We start from the raw sequence: 19,890 nt of genomic DNA on the forward strand, positions 1-19,890 counted from the left end.
GATTCTTATGGTTACGGGTAGGCTAATGTGGTTGCTTGGCCAGAAAAAAAATGAAAATCGACTAAATCAAATTTAAAATGGTCTGTAGGATACAAATGAAATCCATCCAAATTATTAAAAAGTCAATGTATTCCCATACTGTAGTCTATTAAGTTCACCTGCACACTATACCTCAATGGTAGGCTAATTTAATTGGCAAGTAATTTTGGAACGAACCAGACAAATCTTTCCCCTGTCCCAAAAAAACCCAAAACAAAACAACAACAACAACAAAGAAGCCCATTGACCCCTAGTAAAGGTAGACTGCTAAAACAAGTGGTCTTTCACAGTTGAGTTCCTTGTAATATGGTATCCTGTCGTTATCCATAGGCTATGTCCCACCCACCCCCTCTCCCCCCTCTCACTATTTGAACAGGTTTATGGTAATGAGAAGCCTCAAGGCGCAGCACTAGTCGGAGCCATTTTAATCATTCACGCCAACAGAGTGAAGGTGTCGGCGTGGTAGAGGAGAGTGTGTGTGTGTGTGTATGTATATGTGTGTGGCTCTGGCAAGGAGACTGCGGTTTCTCACAATTCTGCTGGATTAGCTACTGTGGAGTAGTGGAAGCATGGATACGCCGCAACAAAAGGGAACTACGAGACGGAAAGTTTGAAGGAAGGCTGGCGCAATTTCATAAACCGGAGTCCCAAAGAACAGAACTGAGAAGCGATATGTTCGTCATAAAGTGGGATTTGTTGTTTGTTATTTTCGGGTTGTGCAAAGTAATCTCCCTGGCGAATGGCTACATTGTACACATCAACGAGGATGCGGAACCGGGGACCGTCATTTCAAGTGTGGAACAGAGTGGGGCTTGCACTTTGGACCAGGTAATAGCTCCGAAATTCACAAAGCCCTTTATTGAAACTGATGAGGCGGCGGGCATTGTGTCCGTTTCGGGTGCTTTGCATTGTGACTTGTTCCTTTCAAACCCTTTCTCTGTGTATACTGTTGCGGATTGTGTGAGTCACGTCCCCGGTTTCAGGCACCTTCTAACTACGGAGTATAATGTGCATGTTCACGGCAGAAACTGTTTAAACAAACACAAGCGTAAAACGAAATGGGACCTTGATGTGATAAGTTTGTTAAATGTCAATAGCCATCAGCCCGAGTGCTATAAGGCTGGCACTTATCTTTTCTCTGTATGGGCTCTATTGCCCGGTTCTCTGACCTCCAGCAATGTGGGCTGCAATGTTACTGCGAGTTCGGATTTTTACCTTTCTGATGGACAATTATTTGTTTCACGGGGTATATGCTTTAAACACGAAACTTTGTTGGAGTTTGACCTGCGCTGCAACAGACGCGGTAAGGGCGCCGCCGAGAGCGTGTTGAAACGGAGGCATGAGAATGCCTATGACATCTCCGTGCACTGGCGTGTGGGTCAGGGCTCTTTCAGGCAAGGCTATCTGGAGAAGCTGCTGAAGAGAGCGGCCCTGTCTGACTCTGGTCTAATAAGCAGAAGGAAGCGGAATGTCAACAGTAGCCCACAGTTTCAGCCACCCATGTACCAGGTGTCAGTGCCAGAAAACAAGCCAGCTGGCACTCCTGTGATTGTTTTGAAAGCTGTGGACCCTGATGAGGGGGAGGCAGGCAGACTGGATTACTTCATTGAGGCTCTGTTCGACAGCCGCTCCAACAATCTTTTTGCCGTTGACTCTGTCAGTGGGATCGTTTCCACGGTTGAGATACTGGATAGGGAGACCAAGGACACGCATGTGTTTCGAGTGACTGCAGTGGATCATGGCACACCAAGGCGCACAGCAATGGCAACACTGACTATAACAGTGAGCGACACGAATGACCACGACCCTGTCTTTGAACAGCAGGACTACAAAGAGAGTGTGCGTGAAAACTTGGAGATTGGCTATGAGGTTCTGACTGTGCGTGCCACTGATGGAGATGCACCTGTCAACGGAAACATCTTCTACCACGTGATCAACAGCAACGGCACCAATGACGTGTTTGAGATCGACTCACGCTCAGGGGTGATTCGTACCAAGGGTCCTGTAGACCGCGAATCTGTTGATGCCTACATGCTTCTGGTAGAGGCCAATGACCAAGGTCAGGAGCCAGGCCCACGCAGTGCTACGGCAACCGTACATATTGTGGTGGAGGACGAAAATGACAATGCACCTCAGTTTAGCGAAAAGCGATACGTGGTGCGGGTGCCTGAAGACCTGGCGCCCAACACAGAGATCCTCCAGGTGACCGCCACGGACCAGGACAAGGGTAGCAACGCGGTGGTCCACTTCAGCATCATGAGCGGTAACACGCGAGGCCAGTTCTACATCGACGCCCAGAGTGGCAAGATGGACCTTGTAAGCCAGCTGGACTATGAGGCCAACAAGGAATACACACTCCGCATCCGTGCGCAGGACGGCGGTCGCCCCCCGCTCTCCAACATCAGCGGTCTGGTCACGGTGCAGGTGCTCGACGTCAATGACAACGCACCCATTTTCGTGAGCACCCCCTTCCAGGCCACCGTGCTGGAGAACGTTCCCGTGGGCTACTCGGTCATCCATATCCAGGCAGTAGACGCCGACTCTGGGGACAACTCGCGTCTGGATTACCGCCTGGTGGAGACCACCCCCAACTTCCCCTTCACCATCAACAACAGCACAGGCTGGATTGTGGTGGCGGCTGAGCTTGACCGAGAGAGTGTGGACTTCTATAACTTCGGCGTCGAGGCTCGTGACCATGGGACACCCATCATGTCCTCCTCGGCCAGCATCAGCATGACCATTCTCGACGTGAACGACAACAATCCAGAGTTCACGCAGAAGGCCTACTACATGCGTCTGAATGAGGACGCTGCTGTGGGGACAAGCGTGGTGACCGTGTCGGCCGTGGACCAGGACATCAATAGCGTGGTGACCTACCAGATCTCTAGTGGTAACACGCGCAACCGGTTCTCCATCACGAGCCAGAGCGGTGGTGGTCTCATCACGCTGGCTTTGCCGCTGGACTACAAGCTCGAACGACAGTACGTGCTAAGCGTCACTGCCTCAGACGGCACACGATTTGACACCACCAAGGTCTACATCAACGTGACTGACGCCAACACGCACCGGCCAGTGTTTCAGAGCTCCCACTACACTGTGAACATCAACGAGGACCGACCCGTTGGGACCACCGTGGTGGTGATTAGTGCCACAGACGAGGATACTGGGGAGAACGCACGAATCACTTACTTCATGGACGACAGCATCCCGCAGTTCAACATCGACCCCGACACGGGAGCGGTTACAACGCAAATGGAGCTGGACTATGAAGACCAGTTGTCCTACACGCTGGCCATCACAGCCCGGGACAATGGCATCCCACAGAAGTCCGACACAACCTACTTGGAGATCTTAGTGAGCGACGTAAACGATAATTCCCCACGTTTCATCCGAGATCGCTACACGGGCTCGGTGATGGAGGACGTGCCGGTGTTCACCAGCGTGGTCCAGGTGTCTGCCACAGACCGCGACTCTGGGCTCAACGGACGCGTGTTCTACACCTTCCAAGGTGGTGAAGATGGCGATGGTGACTTCATCATCGAGTCCACCTCTGGGATTGTCCGCACGCTGCGACGCCTTGACCGTGAAAACATGCCGATTTACAACCTGCAGGCTTACGCGGTGGATAAAGGAGTGCCGGCTCTCAAAACACCCGTGGACATCCAGGTGACAATCCTGGACGTGAACGATAACCCTCCCGTGTTTGAGAAAGACGAGTTTGACATCTTGGTGGAAGAGAACAGCCCCATTGGGCTGGTGGTCGCCCACATATCAGCCTCTGACCCCGATGAGGGGAGCAACGCTCAGATCATGTACCAGATTGTGGAGGGCAACATCCCTGAGGTGTTCCAGCTGGACATCTTCTCTGGGGAACTCACTGCGCTGATGGACCTGGACTACGAGGTCCGCTCTGAGTACGTGATCGTGGTCCAGGCCACCTCTGCCCCACTGGTGAGCCGAGCCACGGTCCACATCAAGCTAATCGACAAGAACGACAACGTCCCCGTCCTCAAAAACTTCCAGATCATCTTCAACAACTATGTGACGGACAAGTCCAACAGCTTCCCCACAGGTGTGATTGGCCGGATCCCGGCTTTCGACCCGGATGTGTCGGACCAGCTGCATTACAGCTTTGAGGCTGGAAATGAGTTGAATCTGGTCTTGCTCAACCAGAGCACTGGAGAGATTCGCCTGAGCCGTGACCTGGACAACAACAGACCCCTGGAGGCTTCCATGAGGATTGCCGTCTCAGGTGAGTGAATGGCTTTTTTTATTCTTACATCTTCTTAGACCTCTTCATTGTTTTAAGATTATAAAAGTGATCTCCCTGACAGACTTAACTTTCAACCCTTAACCTTATTCAGTATTTAGAAGAAATTTGATAGTTTTTGAATGTTTTGTCCTACAACCTACAAGTCCAGTGCAATCTGAAAACAAGTATAAAAGTTCTTTAAAATATTGCACCATGACTAAACTCTTAAGGTCATAAGTCAAGGTCTCATTTGTTAATTATTCAAATCTGGAAAAGATCTGGTCCTGAACAGAACCAGGACCAGATCTGGTGTGAAACCACAGAACAGAACCACACTGTATCTGGTCCTGGATCTGGTGTGGAACCACAGAACAGAACCACACCAGTTCTCGTCCAGAATCTGGTGTGGAACCACAGAACAGAACCACACCATATCTGGTCACCTGCTTTGTGCTTTTGAGATTAGAGACATTTTTCTATACGCCTAACACTCACGGATTGCTGTTGCTTTGAAGAGGTCCTCATGAAATGTTTAATGTAGGAGCCGCTCCACACTCTGCCCGGCAGTGCTCCGAGCTTCTATATTAAACATGAAGAGGAATAATTAACATTCAAAGAATGAGGCTGATATGTGTGCTCAGTAGATGCAACGGTGTGGTTAATACGTGGGATTAGTCATCCCTACTCTGGCCTTTTTAGCATTCTGCAGTGCCGCTGGGCTCCCAGTCCGCTTGCAGAGGTGGACAGATTTATGAAGACGTTGGTTGTGGAAACGTTGCGTTTGGGTTACCGGGGAGCGCTGCCCTCTCTGTCGCTCCCTGTCATTTGTCATCTTGTTAGGCCGTGCATGGTGCCACAGTGACTTGATTGTGATCAATGTGCTGTCATGAATTTAAATGGCAGTTTGTGTGGGTGTAATGCTTGTTGCAGGATTGCCGGGACCTTTGGGAGATGCTAGAGAGGGTTGTTTTTTTCTGTCAAACAGAATCACACTCATGCAATGTTTTGGCACAACAGGAAAGGGTAGTGGTCACTTCAGGTGAAATAATGTTTACCTGGATTGCCTGGATCTTTGCCTGGATGGTTTTAGTTTTCCCTCCCATATATTATTGGCAAATTTGTAAACACTGTAAATGTGTATTCCAGGAAGACTGCCTGGAAATTGTACAATCAATAGTCCTGAGAGCTGTGTCAGATTGAGCTTTTAACACCGTATTCACCTCACTGACACTTTTCAGATAAGTTAATTGCCCTTCTCATCTATCACACAAAATCTGTTTAGCCCAAATATAACCCCAAACATGGAGGCTAATGTTTTTTTTTATATCAGACCTGATGTTGCTGTCTAAACAGAGCCAAGACTTTGGGGGGCGGGGGGGATTCAATTGTTCTGTGTACTCTAGTCATTTTATTAGATTTAAGCAGCCAATAAATTCTCGGTTGACGTAGCAAATTACAGATTTGATTCTTTGCAGAAAAATGTGACTGAACTGGTAGAGCGGCGGTTTCTGTTTGTGTCTGCCTATGTTATTATGAGTCACTGAGTCATATGAGGCTGTCCTCATCTGTGACCTTGAACACTTACAGGCCCATCCAGCAGCCTTATCTACATTTTACCTCTTTGTAAGAAGCTTTAGCAGCTGATATTAAGAGCACAAGGAGAGAGGTTACATTGCTCATCTCTTTAGAATATCATTGTAGGTTTAAGGACTTGGAGTTGGGGGTCTTACTGACAAGGGAATATGATGGGAGAGGGACATAATCGTAATGGTAATGCTGATGATTTTTATTTTGTTCCCTCCACCCCTCCCCACCCTTGTTGTCATGGGGTTCGTTACCTCTGCTGGATCATCGCCTTGGCGCTGTGCCATGGCAACGCCTTGTATTTTTTTGTTGTTGTTTATGGTCAGGTGTCCCATGAGTCCCTTTAAGATGGAAGAAGGTCCCCTGGTGACGGATGAAAGGGGCTGTCCTCTTCTTGGAGCAGACACAAAGCTGCCAGATCGATCTCCACGGCTTGGGGGGCTTCTGCTGAATCCTGGGATGGGGGGGGGGGTATGGGGAAGGACAGGAGGGGAACAGCTGTGGGCCAGTCTAGACCAATTAGAAAGCCGGACTCTTCAGAGCATGATTCTGCACCTGCTGAGTGTGTGTCAGAGAGCGAGGGCAAGAAAGAAAAATGAGACGCATGGAAGAGAGAGGGGGGAGAAAAATGAGGGAGGTATAAATAGGTGAGATGGGATATAAGAAAGGAAGGATTAAGAAAGAGAGGAGCTAAAAGTGGGGGAGGGGGAGAGAGGTGTAGAGATAAGAATAGAGAGTAGCTAAGAGGTGTGTGTGTGTGTGTGGGGGGGGGGGGGGGGGGTTCTGTATAACAAACTGAATATGCACACACACAAGTAATAACACACGTGCTGCTGGGAGTCGAGCTGGCTGTGGAGTCAGTCAGCAGAGCCGAACTAACAGATGTGTACGTGCTGTAGTGTGTAGATGTTTTTCATGTTCCAACTCATGCTTGAAGCACCCCCACCCCCCACCCCCACCCAGATTGCTGTCCCAGATGCTTCTTCTCACCTGACTGCTCTTTTCTGTTCTGTTCTGTTATATAACACCCCCTTGCTCACTTCACACAGTCCACTCACAATGCAACAGCGGCCTTTGTTGTGTGTGCCATGACTGGATGTGTGCGACGAGGTGGGACTTTGTGCTGTACATTCAATCCGGATGGCAGATGGGCAATTAGAAGTAGAGCTATCTGTATGTTGTGAGCCCATTTCAAATCACCCCGTCTCTAGATGCTGGGTTCAATTAAACACTTTAAGAATTTTTGTATTTCAGATTTTCTTCTAAATGTGCTTCTCCTGAAAACAAATAATATCAGCGATTATGCAGATATTATATTAAACAGTAAATACACTTATATATATTAGTGTGCACATAAATGCAGATCAGAGAAAGATGCCTAACTTGTGGGTTCTATATAACGTTATACTGGCTGGTCTGTTCACTTGTCTGGTTCAGCTCCAGTGCAAATGGAGTTTAATCCCTCCTCCAGCCTTGCTGTAGGTTGTTTGTCCTGGGAAGCCCCCCTTTTGGCCAGACCTGTCAAAATAGAGGCCTGTCGTCCGCAACACCCCTCCATTCCTGTCTCCAAAACCCGGGTCCTGTTGCCGCCCTGGCTCACACTGGCGGCCATTGGATGTTACATTAATCCACTATGCACTCAATTAGGGAGCCAGATTAAATGGCATGGCGCCTAGAGGAGCTCAAGGCTGCTAGAGACACACCCACACCCCCCCCGGTTAATATGCTGGATTAAGAATGCTTACTCGTAGTATCGTTGCTCATGGAGAACCGTGGGTACCAGTGTGATTCTCAAACCTAGATTACAGTTGTAAAGGCAGCTGATGAAGAGATTTGGCGCTTGGTTCACACAGCGTCTGATGCGAAGTCCTCCCCGAGAGCTGTGAATGCCCAGCAACCTCCAGTAAAGATGGAAGTTACGAGTCTTGGCGAGCAGGGGTGAAGGCCCCAAGCAGAGGCTGTGTGAATGGGTGAAGCTTTAGGCTGTGTGTGCGTATGTGTCAGTCTGTGACTAAAAATGTCAAGGTGCCTTTTGATTTTCCTGCCAGTTCTTAATTGTTGTTTTTAATAGAAGGGGTCTGGCAGAGATTGTCTGTGTGTGTGTGTGTTTTGGTATTTGCTCTGACTGGGTGTGTGCCTGTAGGTCACACACAGCGCAAACCAAAGCTCTCACGGTGCGTCAGCTCTCTCCACATAGGTGGTCTGAGTTGCCTCTGGCTCTCTCTCTCTCTCTCTCTCTCTCTCTCTCTCTCTCTCTCTCTCTCTCTCTCTCTCTCTCTCTCTCTCTCTCTCTCTCTCTCTCTCTCTCTCTCTCTCTCTCTCTCTCTCTCTCTCTCTCTCTCTCTCTCTCTCTCTCTCTCTCTCTCTCTCTCTCTCTCTCTCTCTCTCTCTCTCTCTCTCATCCCTACCCTGTGTCTGGCAGGTCTGAGCTTATACAGGGGAACTCCGGAGGGCACTCATCAAACCCCTCATCATGGCTAATGCTGAACTTTTGACCTCTGCTCTGTAAAGGTTGATGTCTTGTGTTGCCACAGACATGCACACACTTTCAGTAATACTGTGATTTAAATTAGGTTCTTGGTGGGTTCTTGATTGAGTCCTCTGCTGCTTAATGAAAGGGTTCCTTAAGTGGGTTGCTCAGAGTTCCTTAAGCGGGTTGCTCAGGGTATTAAAGTTTTCTATGAATCATTCTCACATAGCAACGTAGTGGGCTCAAAATTGTTTTGCTGGCTGAGTCTGTATGAATGCGAAATCGACCCGCCAGTGTCTGAGCACGTCAAATATTCAAATGAGTGTTTTGAATACTGGACTGTTTCATTCTTGTGTACACATAGTCGCTGGCGCTCGGTGGCTTTGAACTGCCTTCTGCGTGGGAGAGCTGCATGTTTTCTCTTTTCTCTTTTCGCTGTTTGCCTTTCTATCTCTCCCCTCTGAGTGGCATGGGTTGTGAGTCTACTCCTCTTGGATTCTCTCTCTCTCTCTCTCTCTCTCTCTCACACACACACACACCCCGGTCCCCTCCTCATGTAGAATCCATCCTGTGTCCTGCCTCTGCCCGAGTTCACCAGCTCCGTTGCGGCCGGCGCTCCCTAATGTCATTATGGGAGATTAGGAATGTGAGCTCCGAGGGGGATAGTGTTCCTCGCGCTCCCTTCCCCGCCCCACCTCGCCCACTCCAGCACCAGTGCCCGCCGCCAGCTTCGCCTGTAATATTAGCTCCGCACCTCTGGCCACACTCAATTAGCTCTGTATTGAATAGATAAAAAGCGGCGAGTTAGCAGCTGAATTTTTTTTCTTTTTTTAAGCTGGTGGAGTTCATACTGACCCCTTAAGATGATGGGAGAACAGGACGTATCCTGTGTCCAAGTTATTCTCCGAGTTATTGTTCGAGTTATTCTCTGGCCGAGCTGGGATGAAGAGCTGGAGGTCAGTGGCCTCTTAAAGTGAAGTCTAAAGGACACCTGTGTTTGACCTACTGTCTCTGAATAGTTGAGGTGTAGTAGGAATGTTGTGAATGTAGGTCTGTGTTGTGTGGGGGAGGAGGGGAGGTGCTGGATGTGGGTCTGTGTTGTGTGGGGGAGGAGGGGAGGTGCTGGATGTGGGTCTGTGTTGTGTGGGGGAGGAGGGGAGGGGAGGTGCTGGATGTGGGTCTGTGTTGTGTGGGGGAGGAGGGGAGGAGAGGTGCTGGATGTGGGTCTGTGTTGTGTGGGGGAGGAGGGGAGGGGAGGTGCTGGATGTGGGTCTGTGTTGTGTGGGGGAGGAGGGGAGGTGCTGCATGTGGGTCTGTGTTGTGTGGGGGAGGAGGGGAGGAGAGGTGCTGGATGTGGGTCTGTGTTGTGTGGGGGAGGAGGGGAGGAGAGGTGCTGGATGTGTAGCTCTGTGCTCTACTTCCCCTCTGGCCCACGTTCACCTCCCATGAGCTCATTGGTCAAAGGCCTTCATGGAAATCTTGGATTTTTTTTTTCATTCCATTTTTTTTCTTGTTTTTCTGCCGTTCCCTCCATCACTATCTTTCTCTCTTTCTCTCACTTACCTGTCGCTCCAGTGCTATTGATTTGACCTGCTTTTAGTTCTGCACTTTTTCTGTTTTGTAGCGTTCGCTCCTTCTTTTTTGTGCTGTTCAACCTTTTCTTTTCATCACTTTGCTCTCCCGCATTCGTCCTGTACCTAAAATGCTCAACTCTTTCACCCTCTATTCCTCCCTCCTGTCTTCTCTCCCTTTCCCTTATTCTGTCAAGTCCACCCCTCAGCCACCACAGCCACCTCTTTTCTTTTTTCATATGACTCTCTCTCTCTCTCTCTCTCTCTCTCTCTCTCTCTCTTTCCCTCTTGCTCTCTGTCTCTGTCCGCTCAAAGGGAAGAATGGCCAAGAGAAATGCTTTGTTAAGCAAGCGGTTGTCATAGTGACCCCAGCAATGCTTGAGAAATTCCTGGTGGGTGGGGACCATGGGGGGAGGGTCCCTTTGTGGACCTAAAGACAAGGGGGGGGGGGGGGGGGGTCAGGGGGAGGGGTAGCCCATAAGTTCTTAGAGTGTTGGCAGGGACGCCAATTTTTAAGGCCAACTGGCCCTCTTCTCGGACTGTGGCCCAGTACCATGACCCCGTAGCTCAGCGGCTAATCCTCTATCATTTAGTGACCTTTTGACACTGCTGGGGCCCTCAAGTAACCAATAAGAGTTAGCCTTAATACGGGGGCCTCCATCCGTACCCCTGGGTTTGGATGTCTAGAAATTGCCCTTTACTGTAGGAGTTTCAAATGTATTTTTTACACGGATTATATTTGTATCTCTCGTGGGGAATTTCAACATTGTGTGTTATTCAGAGTATATATGAGCATAAATGACTCTCCCTGTTGCTTTGTTCATGAATAGCAGCCATTCTGATGACGTATAAGAGCTGATTATGGCCGCACTAATTTGTGATCTCATGAGCGTAATCTAATTTGGGAGGATGGCATGTCGGAGGCATGTTTGTGTGTGTGTGTGTGTGTGTGTGTGTGTGTGTGAGTAGTCTTGGCAGATTTAGGATGGACTGGGTAAAGGGTGTAGCATGTGAGTAAGGTTAAGTGTGTGTGTGTGTGTGTGTGTGTGTGGGGTGGGGGGTGTTGGTATCTGATTTCCTGCCGTTGGCTCATCTCACAATGGCAGTGTCTCCTTTGTGAGCCGGCCTCGCCTCTGCTGCGCTCTGCGCTCCTGTCCGGATGAGCCGGAGGGGCATTTTGGGATGACATCATCTGAATGTTTTGAACGGGACAGGGGCAGAGGATTAGGGGCTGCCCATTGGAAGGGTTCGAGTCCGTGTCGGTTTAGGCATATCTGCCGGTCCTATCACACTGTGCCCCCCCCCCCACACCAGACAATGGGCTGCTGAGTGTTGCCCAGGCCTGGCTGGATTCGAGCCGCTCCACTCTTTGTTCCTCACGCTGAAACTGTTTCCGCACCTCTCCAAAAAAAAAAAAAAAAAACTTTGGCCAGGGAAACCGCCTGTGCGTGGGGGCAAAACGCCAGAGAATTAAAACACACCATGGTCCTCCTGAAGGTCTTGGCAACGTCAGTGTAACCATCGTTCTTTTTTTCTTCTCTCCCCCACTCTTCATCAAAAAGTTGTTCACTTATTCTCTTTGACCTAGTTTTCCCCTTCATGTATTCTGTGCAATACATGATAAAGAAAAGCAGGGTAATATTTAACGTTTGAAGTTATTTATTTATTGCCATGTTATATATGAACTCAACTGTGCTAATATTTGGTGAGCTGTGCCACCCTAATATAGGTTCAATTCAAACTGACAAGATCATTGGATTTCCTATTGTTCATGCCCAATGAAGCATGTTACCAGCTTATGAATTATTGTAAACATGCTGTTAGTGTTGTTTTGTGATGTTAATAATGTTTTGGTTTGGTTTAAGTCAGTGTTAGTAACTACTAGTAAGAGGACTGGAGGCAGTGCAGCTAACTAGCCAGATGGCCTCACTTGGAGCTGTGCCAGAACAAGTGGGTTTTGTTATGGTTTGGTGGCTCTGTAAGAAAACCTATCATTTTACTTATTCAGCTGTTCCCGGCAAATGGACTGAGCACAAAGGGCATTTCTCTACAGATGCAAAATGTACTGGGAATTTAAACCAAATCTGCTCTTGCCGCTTCTCGGGATTAGTCTAAATGGAAAGGGCATTAGTGGCAGTATTTGTTTATTTGTTTGTGGAAATTGTTTGTGTTTATGTTTTTGAGAGTTTGCCCTCATTAGGCCTGGCTTAATTGGGGGCTTTTTTTCCCTCAATGGTGTGTCGCTGAGCTTTTCCGACTCGCTTTTGAAGTCGAAGCATTGATTTGATTTGAAATAATGATGTGGCTGGGGAATGGCTGCAAATAATGCCGCTCAAAGTGGAGCGCGCCCCACTCGTTGCGATTCTGAACGTGACCTTGAGGAAAGTGAGCGTTGAGTGAGCACTCTAGTTGGAAACTCGCACTCGGTCACGCTCGGTCCGCCGCAGTGACTAATCTCCCCCTTGCTGCTTTACTTGTGCTGACGGAACAGTCTGCTTTTAACATGCAAATGCACCCATCGATTGCGAGACCCTGCTTAAATCCACCTCTCTGGCCCTGTGTCGCATCATAATGGAGAAATATTTCTGGAATGTTTTTTTCCTCCACTGCGTTAAGCATACGATCATCGCCCAGAAATGTGTGCTAATGTTCCAATCACCCAGTCACTCGGTCCTGGATGACCTTGTGGGTTTTTTTTTTTTTAGTGGTGTTGTTTAGAAGAGCCATTCTCCTTCATGAGATGATTATCTTTAGGCTTGGGGGGCAGAGACCTGATAAATCTATTACCATAGCATGAACCAATATTTTATCACAAGAGTGATTGATTTTTCTGGTCTGAAGAGGTTAAAGGGATTTATGTGTTGCTTCATTAAATGTAAATCTCCCATCCCTTTTCTTCTGCATTACTGTATTCCCTCTTTACTGTTATACTCTCACAATCACAGATACACACACACACACACACACACACACACACACACACACACACAGACTTACACTTATACAGTTGCCCAAAGAAAACCTTAATCCCTTTTGCTACAGCTGTATTCTAGAATAAGCTCTTTCTGCATTATTTAATCGACGACTTATTGTGATGCAGAACAAATTGTCATGATTTTTTTTTTTCTGTTCACCATCCAGATAGATTATACAGCACCTCCTCCTCTTCTCCCTCCTCCTCTCCTCTTCTTTATTTTTGATATGCCCACAAAAATCAGCATTGTAGGCGTTTGTTTGTTTTCTTATAAGTATATATACTCTTTTGATCCCGTGAGGAAAATTCTTATGCTTCAGTCTAAGAGCCAGTGAGCTCTGCTCTGGTCTGAGGCTGGTGGAGATCTCCTCTGACCTCCCAGTGATATATGGAGGTCCCATGTTAATGTGGAGACCATCCTGCTCCTAGGGAGCAGCTGTCCCTGGACAACAGGAGGATTCCCCCATTAACCCTCCACCTCCTGGCCAGCCCCATTGTCTTGCCCCTCCGCCCATGGTCGCTTGATGGCTTGGGTTATTCTCTCTTTCTCTCTCTCTCTCTCTCTCTCTCTCTCTCTCTCTCTCTAAACTTGTGATGGTCTTTATTAATGATCAACTGTAGCCCAAGCATGACTGATTTGCGTCAGCCAATAGGAGTTCACGATTCATTTAAAAAAAAAAAAGTCCAACCCCCACTCCATACCATATTCTCTGGCTGTGTGTGCAGTCTTGTTAATATTCAGGGATTGAGGCATGTTTGTTTGCTGTGTGCTCTCCCTGTGTGCTGCTCTTGTTGCTGGGAAGTAGAGCTCCAACGGCTTGGTGGATCTGGGGTAGTCCTGTGTAGGATGTGTTTGACGAAGGAAGGAGCGAGCCAGGATAGATATGTCGGCCACTCAGCCAAGGGTCTTCCCCTACAGTACGCTGGGGCATTTTTTGTAGGGTGGGAAGGGAAGCTGTTGGACCGTTGGTTGGCTTTCTTGGCTGGGGGTATCAAGGAGCACTTTAACCCCCCCTGCCCCCCCCTCCCTCCATCTTCCCCTCATCCCCAACCCTCCATGGCAACAGCACAGCAAGTAGTAAATTGCAGTAGTCAGTTCACTCGGCACATTCCCCAATGACATTTCTAATGCTCTCTCTCTTACTCACTCTCTCTCTCTTTTTCTCTCTCTCTCTCTGCTGCAGTTCTGCCTTTGATCCCCCCGCTTTACCAGGCGCCACTCCTGTTTATTTCTCTCTCTGTTTTCCTTGCCCCTAATTGAAGGAACATCAGCAAACGAAGACGGCGGCAGGATTTTGCTAACGAGTTACTTATTAGCATTAACTCACAAGAAGCATGTGACCTTTTTTTTTGTAACCTTTTTTCTTTTTTTCTTTTTGACGCATCAGCCTTGACTTGGTTGTCAGATCAACAGCTCTTGTAAAAATCTTCCCCCCATCTAGTTAGCAGCATGGGGTAAAAGAGTGCCCCTGCCTTCTCTCTTTAACCTGCCTGCTCCTCGCTAATGTCTACTGAAGGCTGACTTCCTCACTCTCTCAGGTCGGGGGGGCCCCTCAATGAGGGTGCGCTCCCCCGCCTATCTATTGGTCGGCGCGGCGGTGGTTGGATTAAAAGACCCTGCACCCCACTGAGCGCGCTCTGTTTCTGCATATGTCTGTGTTCAGGTGGAACAGGAGCTCTAATTTGGTTCCCATGACACCCATCTGCCCCATAGCAACGGGGGATTCGAGATAAACTTGTGATTAGAACTTGCATAAGGGGCTCTCATTTGCCTCCATCCCCATCTTAGGCAGCCTATTGTTCTGCCAAGGACTGGAGGCAGAGCTTTTTCCCTTGCTATTTCAATGTTGTGTTTTCATAGGAGAGCCATATAAAGAGCCATATTATCAGAACACAGAAGTCAGGTGCAGAATAATTTCTGTGATCCCGGTGATCCGCGTTTGATTGGCCTCACGGCGGCCCGGTGTAATTATGACACAAACCAGGCCTGGGGAAGCGCCAAGCTCCCGCTGTCAGCGTGATTGGAAGCAGCCGTGTAATTACAGTAGTGGAGATGGCACATGAAGACGTCCAAACAAAACCTCGCTGATGTGCGGCACATGGAAACAGCGGACGAAAGTACTGTAAGGGGAGGGCAGCGTGTGACCCAGTTCACAAACGAATGAACAGAACGAGCTTGGCTTGGCTCTCTCGCTGAGGCCATGGCGACAGTTTGGAAAGGTCTCGGCTGTTGTTGTAATTACAGTGACATTTCTGGGGTCACTCCCCGATAGGTAATTAGATGAAGTTTAAGCATATGATTTGTCTGTCGTCGGAGAACCTTGGTGTCTTGGAGCGCCACAGGTTTTCTGAGAGCTGTAAGCCTAGCTCAGTGTTTCTTGTCTAGAATAAGCAGGGGAGCAGAAAAATCAGGTAGCTTTTCTTCTTTCTGTAAAAATTCTTGTGAAGAGACTCTGCAAAGGCCTTGAGCTTTTTGTGTGCGGAGACTCACCCTACGTTCCCCCAGCTTTCTCATTTTCAAACATCCAACCTCTTGTTCACCCTGAGTGGAGTGGAGTGGCTCTTGAGCAAACTCCTGCTTTAAGACAAGCCAGAATCCCCCAAGTTGAAAAAAATGCAGATGAGGCGAGTGTTGGATAGAAGAAGTCCCCATCAGCGGTGGAGCGTTTGAAGAGATGGATACCCCTGTGACGAGAGAGAGAGAGAGAGAGAGAGAAAGACACGGAGAGAGAGATAGAGAGAGAGAGAAATGAGGGGGCATTGATGAATTAAAACATACAGTAGAGTCTGCCTCCACTCCACTTCCCCACACAGATCACTAATGCATGAACTTGACCCCAATCTTTGAAAGCACACAAACGCGCCTCTGCGTCACTGGATTCTTTGATGTGTGTGTGTGTGCGTGTGCGTGTGCGTGTGCGTGTGCGTGCGTGTGCGTGTGCGTGTGCGTGTGTGCGTCCGTGTATTTGCTTCTATGACTGAGTATTTCTATAAGCCTGTGTGTGTGTGTGTAGACACGATCATGCATCCAGGTGTGTGTATGTGTAAGACAGAAAATATTAGCATCCATCTGCGTGTGTGATATATGCATGTATGTGCACTAGTGTGGCAGTTGCTATCTCTGGATCGGTAATGCTAGGGATTGGTTTTCCCCAGGCATGCGGCTCAGGCATGCAGTTTTCCTGATGTGCTGCTTATCTCCGGCCGTGTCCTTGGCGGCGTTTTTAATGCGTCTGGCGCTCCCATCCGCACGCGCCTTTCCCCATGTCTCCTAATCACTCTAGTCGTCCGCTACAGACAGTGGGCAGTGTATGCGCGTCCAACATAAAGCCAGTTCCGTGTGTGTGTGTGTGTGTGTGTGTAGGTCTAGGAAAAGCTGTGTAGACAGCCATATATGCGTGTGTATCTGTATGCCAGTCATTTGCATGCAGAATATAAAGTCATACAGACCCTGTGTGTGTGTGTATGTGTGTTTGAAAAGTGTGTGTATGTGTGTTTGAGAAGTGTGTGTCTCTCTCTGTAATGCATGCCGTGCGGGCGTGCTTGTGCATCTAATGTAAAGATATGTGGATGTGGTTGTCCCTGCAGCTTTGTTTGAATGGCAGCTGGAAGTTGGAACTCTTACACACGTGTGCTGCCTTCTTAATCATTAAGGCCACCCCTTAGTGTGTGTGTGTGTGTGTGTGTGCGCGCACATTTAGTGTGGGTAGGTGGGAGTATTTTAGGTGTTTGTCCATTGTCTCTCTTCCCGCCTCCAGCAAGTTTCTGAACTCTGCAGTGCTGACTAAGCTTAAAACCATCAAAGCTTGTCCAAGAACTGCATTTTCACAGAATGTACAGTCAACGTTATTGGATTTTTCTAAGCTGTACCTGAAATCCACTGCTACCACTGACTAGATTCTGAGCCATTGGATGAGTATGTGTGTGTGTGTGTAGATATGAATGTATGTGTGTGAACTACACATCTAGCACACCTGACAATGACGGCTTGCTGCCCCAGAATGCCTCATTTGCCCTGGCCTCTATTCTTCCCGGCCTTCCCTCCTTTCCCTCGATTTCATCTTCTATCAATCCCTCTTTCTTCACTCCATCTCTCTCCCTTTTGCTGTTTTTCTCTATCGTTCTTCTATCGTTCTCTCTCTCTACGGGGCTGTCTTGTGCTCTCGCTCTCTCTGTCTCTCTCTCTCTCCCTCTCTCTCTCTCTCTCTCTCTCTCTCTCTCTCTCTCTCTCTCTCTCTGTGTGGGGGATGCCTGTGTCCATGTGTGTGTACTGGCGCCTTGTGTGACTCTGATGTGCTGTGACTCGTGTGGCATTCCTTCTCCTGGTTGAGCCACTGCAGGCTCCTCATTAGCTCCTCTCCTCTCGTCTCCTCTCCTCTCCTTTCCTCTCGTCTCCTTTCCTCTCCTCTCGTCTCCTCTCCTCTCTCGTCTCCTCTCCTTTCCTCTCCTCTCGTCTCCTCTCCTCTCCTCTCGCTTTGTGTGTCTCTCTCATCTTTCTTTCTCTCAGCCCTGTCTTCTCTTTCTTTCAATCTTTCTATTCAGTCTCTCTCTGGTCCTTCCCCCTCTGCCTCTCTCTCTACTCCCTCTCTCTGATAATCTATCTTGTGTCTTTCTCAGTCTCCTTTTCTGTCTCTCTGTCCTTTACCCTCTTCCTTTTCTCTCTCTCTCTCTCTCTCTCTCTCTCTCTCTCTCTCTCTCTCTCTCTCTCTCTCTCTCTCTCTCTCTCTCTCTCTCTCTCATTTAGCTATGCAGCAGTGAGGAGGAATTCTCTGTGTTCTGCTGATGGGACTCTGTGTGCCACACACACACACACACACACACACACACACACACACACACACACACTGCTTACTCCTCACAGACCACATGCACAGTAAGAGTAAGTGTGAGAGACGCCCGAGCTTAAATCCAATTGACTTTAATCTGCTCAAACCATAATGCCACCCTCTACCACCACTACCCTCCTTCCCCAACACACACACGCACACACACACACGCACGCACACGTTTCCCCTCTTTGTACTTTCCCTTTCTGTTTCCCGTTTTTCTTTATTCCCATTCGCACTCTTTCCCGCCCTCCCTCTCCCTACTGGTTAGCCTATTTCTCCAGCTCTCTCCCCATGTTTGACCTATATTTTATCATGCCGCGACAAGCTTGTAATGCACTCGTTATTAGGAGCAGCTCTTTGCAGACAGGTTGCAGATAAAGGCTCTTGGTTATTGGTGTGTGTGTGTGTGTGTGTGTGTGTGTGTGTGTGTGTGTGTGTGTGTGTGTGTGTGTGTGTGTGTGTGTGTGTGTGTGTGTGTGTGTGTGTGTGTGTGTGTGTGTGTGTGTGTGTGTGTGTGTGTGTGTGTGTGTGTGTGTGTGTGTGTGTGTGTGTGTGTGTGTGTGTGTTCCCTCGCCACAACGGGCTGAAAGTATGCCACTCGCTCACCAGGCACTGGGCAGGAGAGGGTGGGAGACGCCACTCTATTAATATTTCAGAAAAGGGCAGTGAGGCGCTACACACACACACACACACACATCCCGCCCCGTCGCACTTCCTTCCCCTTCAGAAACAACATGGACTCCTCATTACAGAATAGACACCCCCACACACACACATACATACAGCAGTCCACTCTCAGACAAACGGCTCTGTGAGAACTGACACACACTAGCCCACCCATAGAATAATAGCTTAGTGACTCGCTACACAAAAACACACACACACACACACACTCACCAGGGAGCAACAGTGGCTCCCAGGGCCCAGGAACTCAGGGATCTGTCCTAATGAGGGCATCTCAGCTTGAGGCCTCCATTTGATTTGTCCCTGAATAAATAGCATTCTGCTGAAGCCCTGCTGAATTGGGATGCACTGGCAAAGCACATGCATTATTCACAGTTCTATATCGTCGCATGCTGTATGGCTTACTGTCTGGCTGAAGTCCTTTTCCTACTTTCACACGGACAACTGTGTGTGTGTGTGTGCTTGTGCATTTGTTTGTGTGCATGTAGATGTGTGTATACATGCATGTGTAGTCCAGTGCATGCTTGTGGTCCAGTCCAGACATACCTGCAGAGCTGTCTTGAGTCACCCACATGAGGCAGACTGGCCTGTTGCCATCGGACTCCAAACTATAGTGGATTTAAAGGTACACTATGCAAGATTTTCACCTTTACGAAGCCAATTTGATAGTAAACAAACTTTTAATAGGCGAATCGTTCACCTAGCATAGCTATGCAGCATAGACGTAGCGAATCACTACCGAGAAAATCAGTAGATAAAGTTGTTTGGAGATAGTTTTTGCCTGCTGTTAATCCTTCACCTCCACAACAAAAGCATTTTCATTGATTGTACAGGGGGGATAAGTCACAAGAAGTTTGCTATTTACAACACCAGAGTAAAATATAAATATATCGCGACTCTAGAGGGTGCTTTACAGTTGCCAAATATACCTAAACCTGCACAGTGTACCTTTAAAGACACCTTCAGATCTGTCTGAAGAGATAGTTCTCAGTCCTCGTTCCACAAGAGAGAGGCTCTTATCCTCAGGTTTACAGACACACAGACTGTGAGCGAAATATGCAGTCTGTGTCTAATCTTCGGCTGGCATTGCGGACAGGCCTGGAGCATTCCTGGCAGTAAAGGAAGGGTGTGTGTGTGTGTGTGTGTGTGTGTGTGCGATGGCATAGCTTGTATGGCTCACTGAGCCCAAAAGACCATCACTCACACAGCCCTAAAACCCCTCCCCCGGGCCTTCCCACTCCACCCCAATCATCAACCACATGGTAGGAGTCCTTCTCTCCTAAATGACCCAGTACTAAGCACCTGCAGGTTGGCTTCCCTTCCCTCACCCAGCCCAGAGATTCGTCCCTGCGCTCTCCTCTTCAGCCCTGTGGGCAGAGTGGCAGAGCCCAGCTCCACTGCCAGCCCTGAACCCGGGCCAGGAATGCCGAGATCGTCATTACAGGACGGCCGGCAGTCATCTGCCGCCTCGTCTCTTAAAGCTATTT

General features: G+C 48.6%; 1 protein-coding gene across 1 annotated transcript in view; it reads left to right on the forward strand.

Moving 5' to 3' along the window:
* The first annotated feature begins 498 nt into the window (after positions 1–498).
* celsr2 (cadherin, EGF LAG seven-pass G-type receptor 2) overlaps positions 499–19,890 on the forward strand; it is a 67,188-nt gene continuing 47,796 nt past the window's right edge. The window contains exon 1 of the mRNA XM_076269205.1: positions 499–4,291. Within this exon, the coding sequence (XP_076125320.1) occupies positions 712–4,291 (3,580 nt within the window). The 5' untranslated portion in view covers positions 499–711. The remainder of the gene's footprint in view (positions 4,292–19,890) is intronic.

Source organism: Alosa pseudoharengus, unplaced genomic scaffold, assembly GCF_046254945.1.
Source record: "Alosa pseudoharengus isolate Yale_2024_CS ecotype anadromous, Long Island Sound unplaced genomic scaffold, YU_APseudo_1.1 YU_APseudo_1.1_scf_5, whole genome shotgun sequence".
NCBI classification, from domain to species: Eukaryota; Metazoa; Chordata; class Actinopteri; order Clupeiformes; family Clupeidae; genus Alosa; species Alosa pseudoharengus.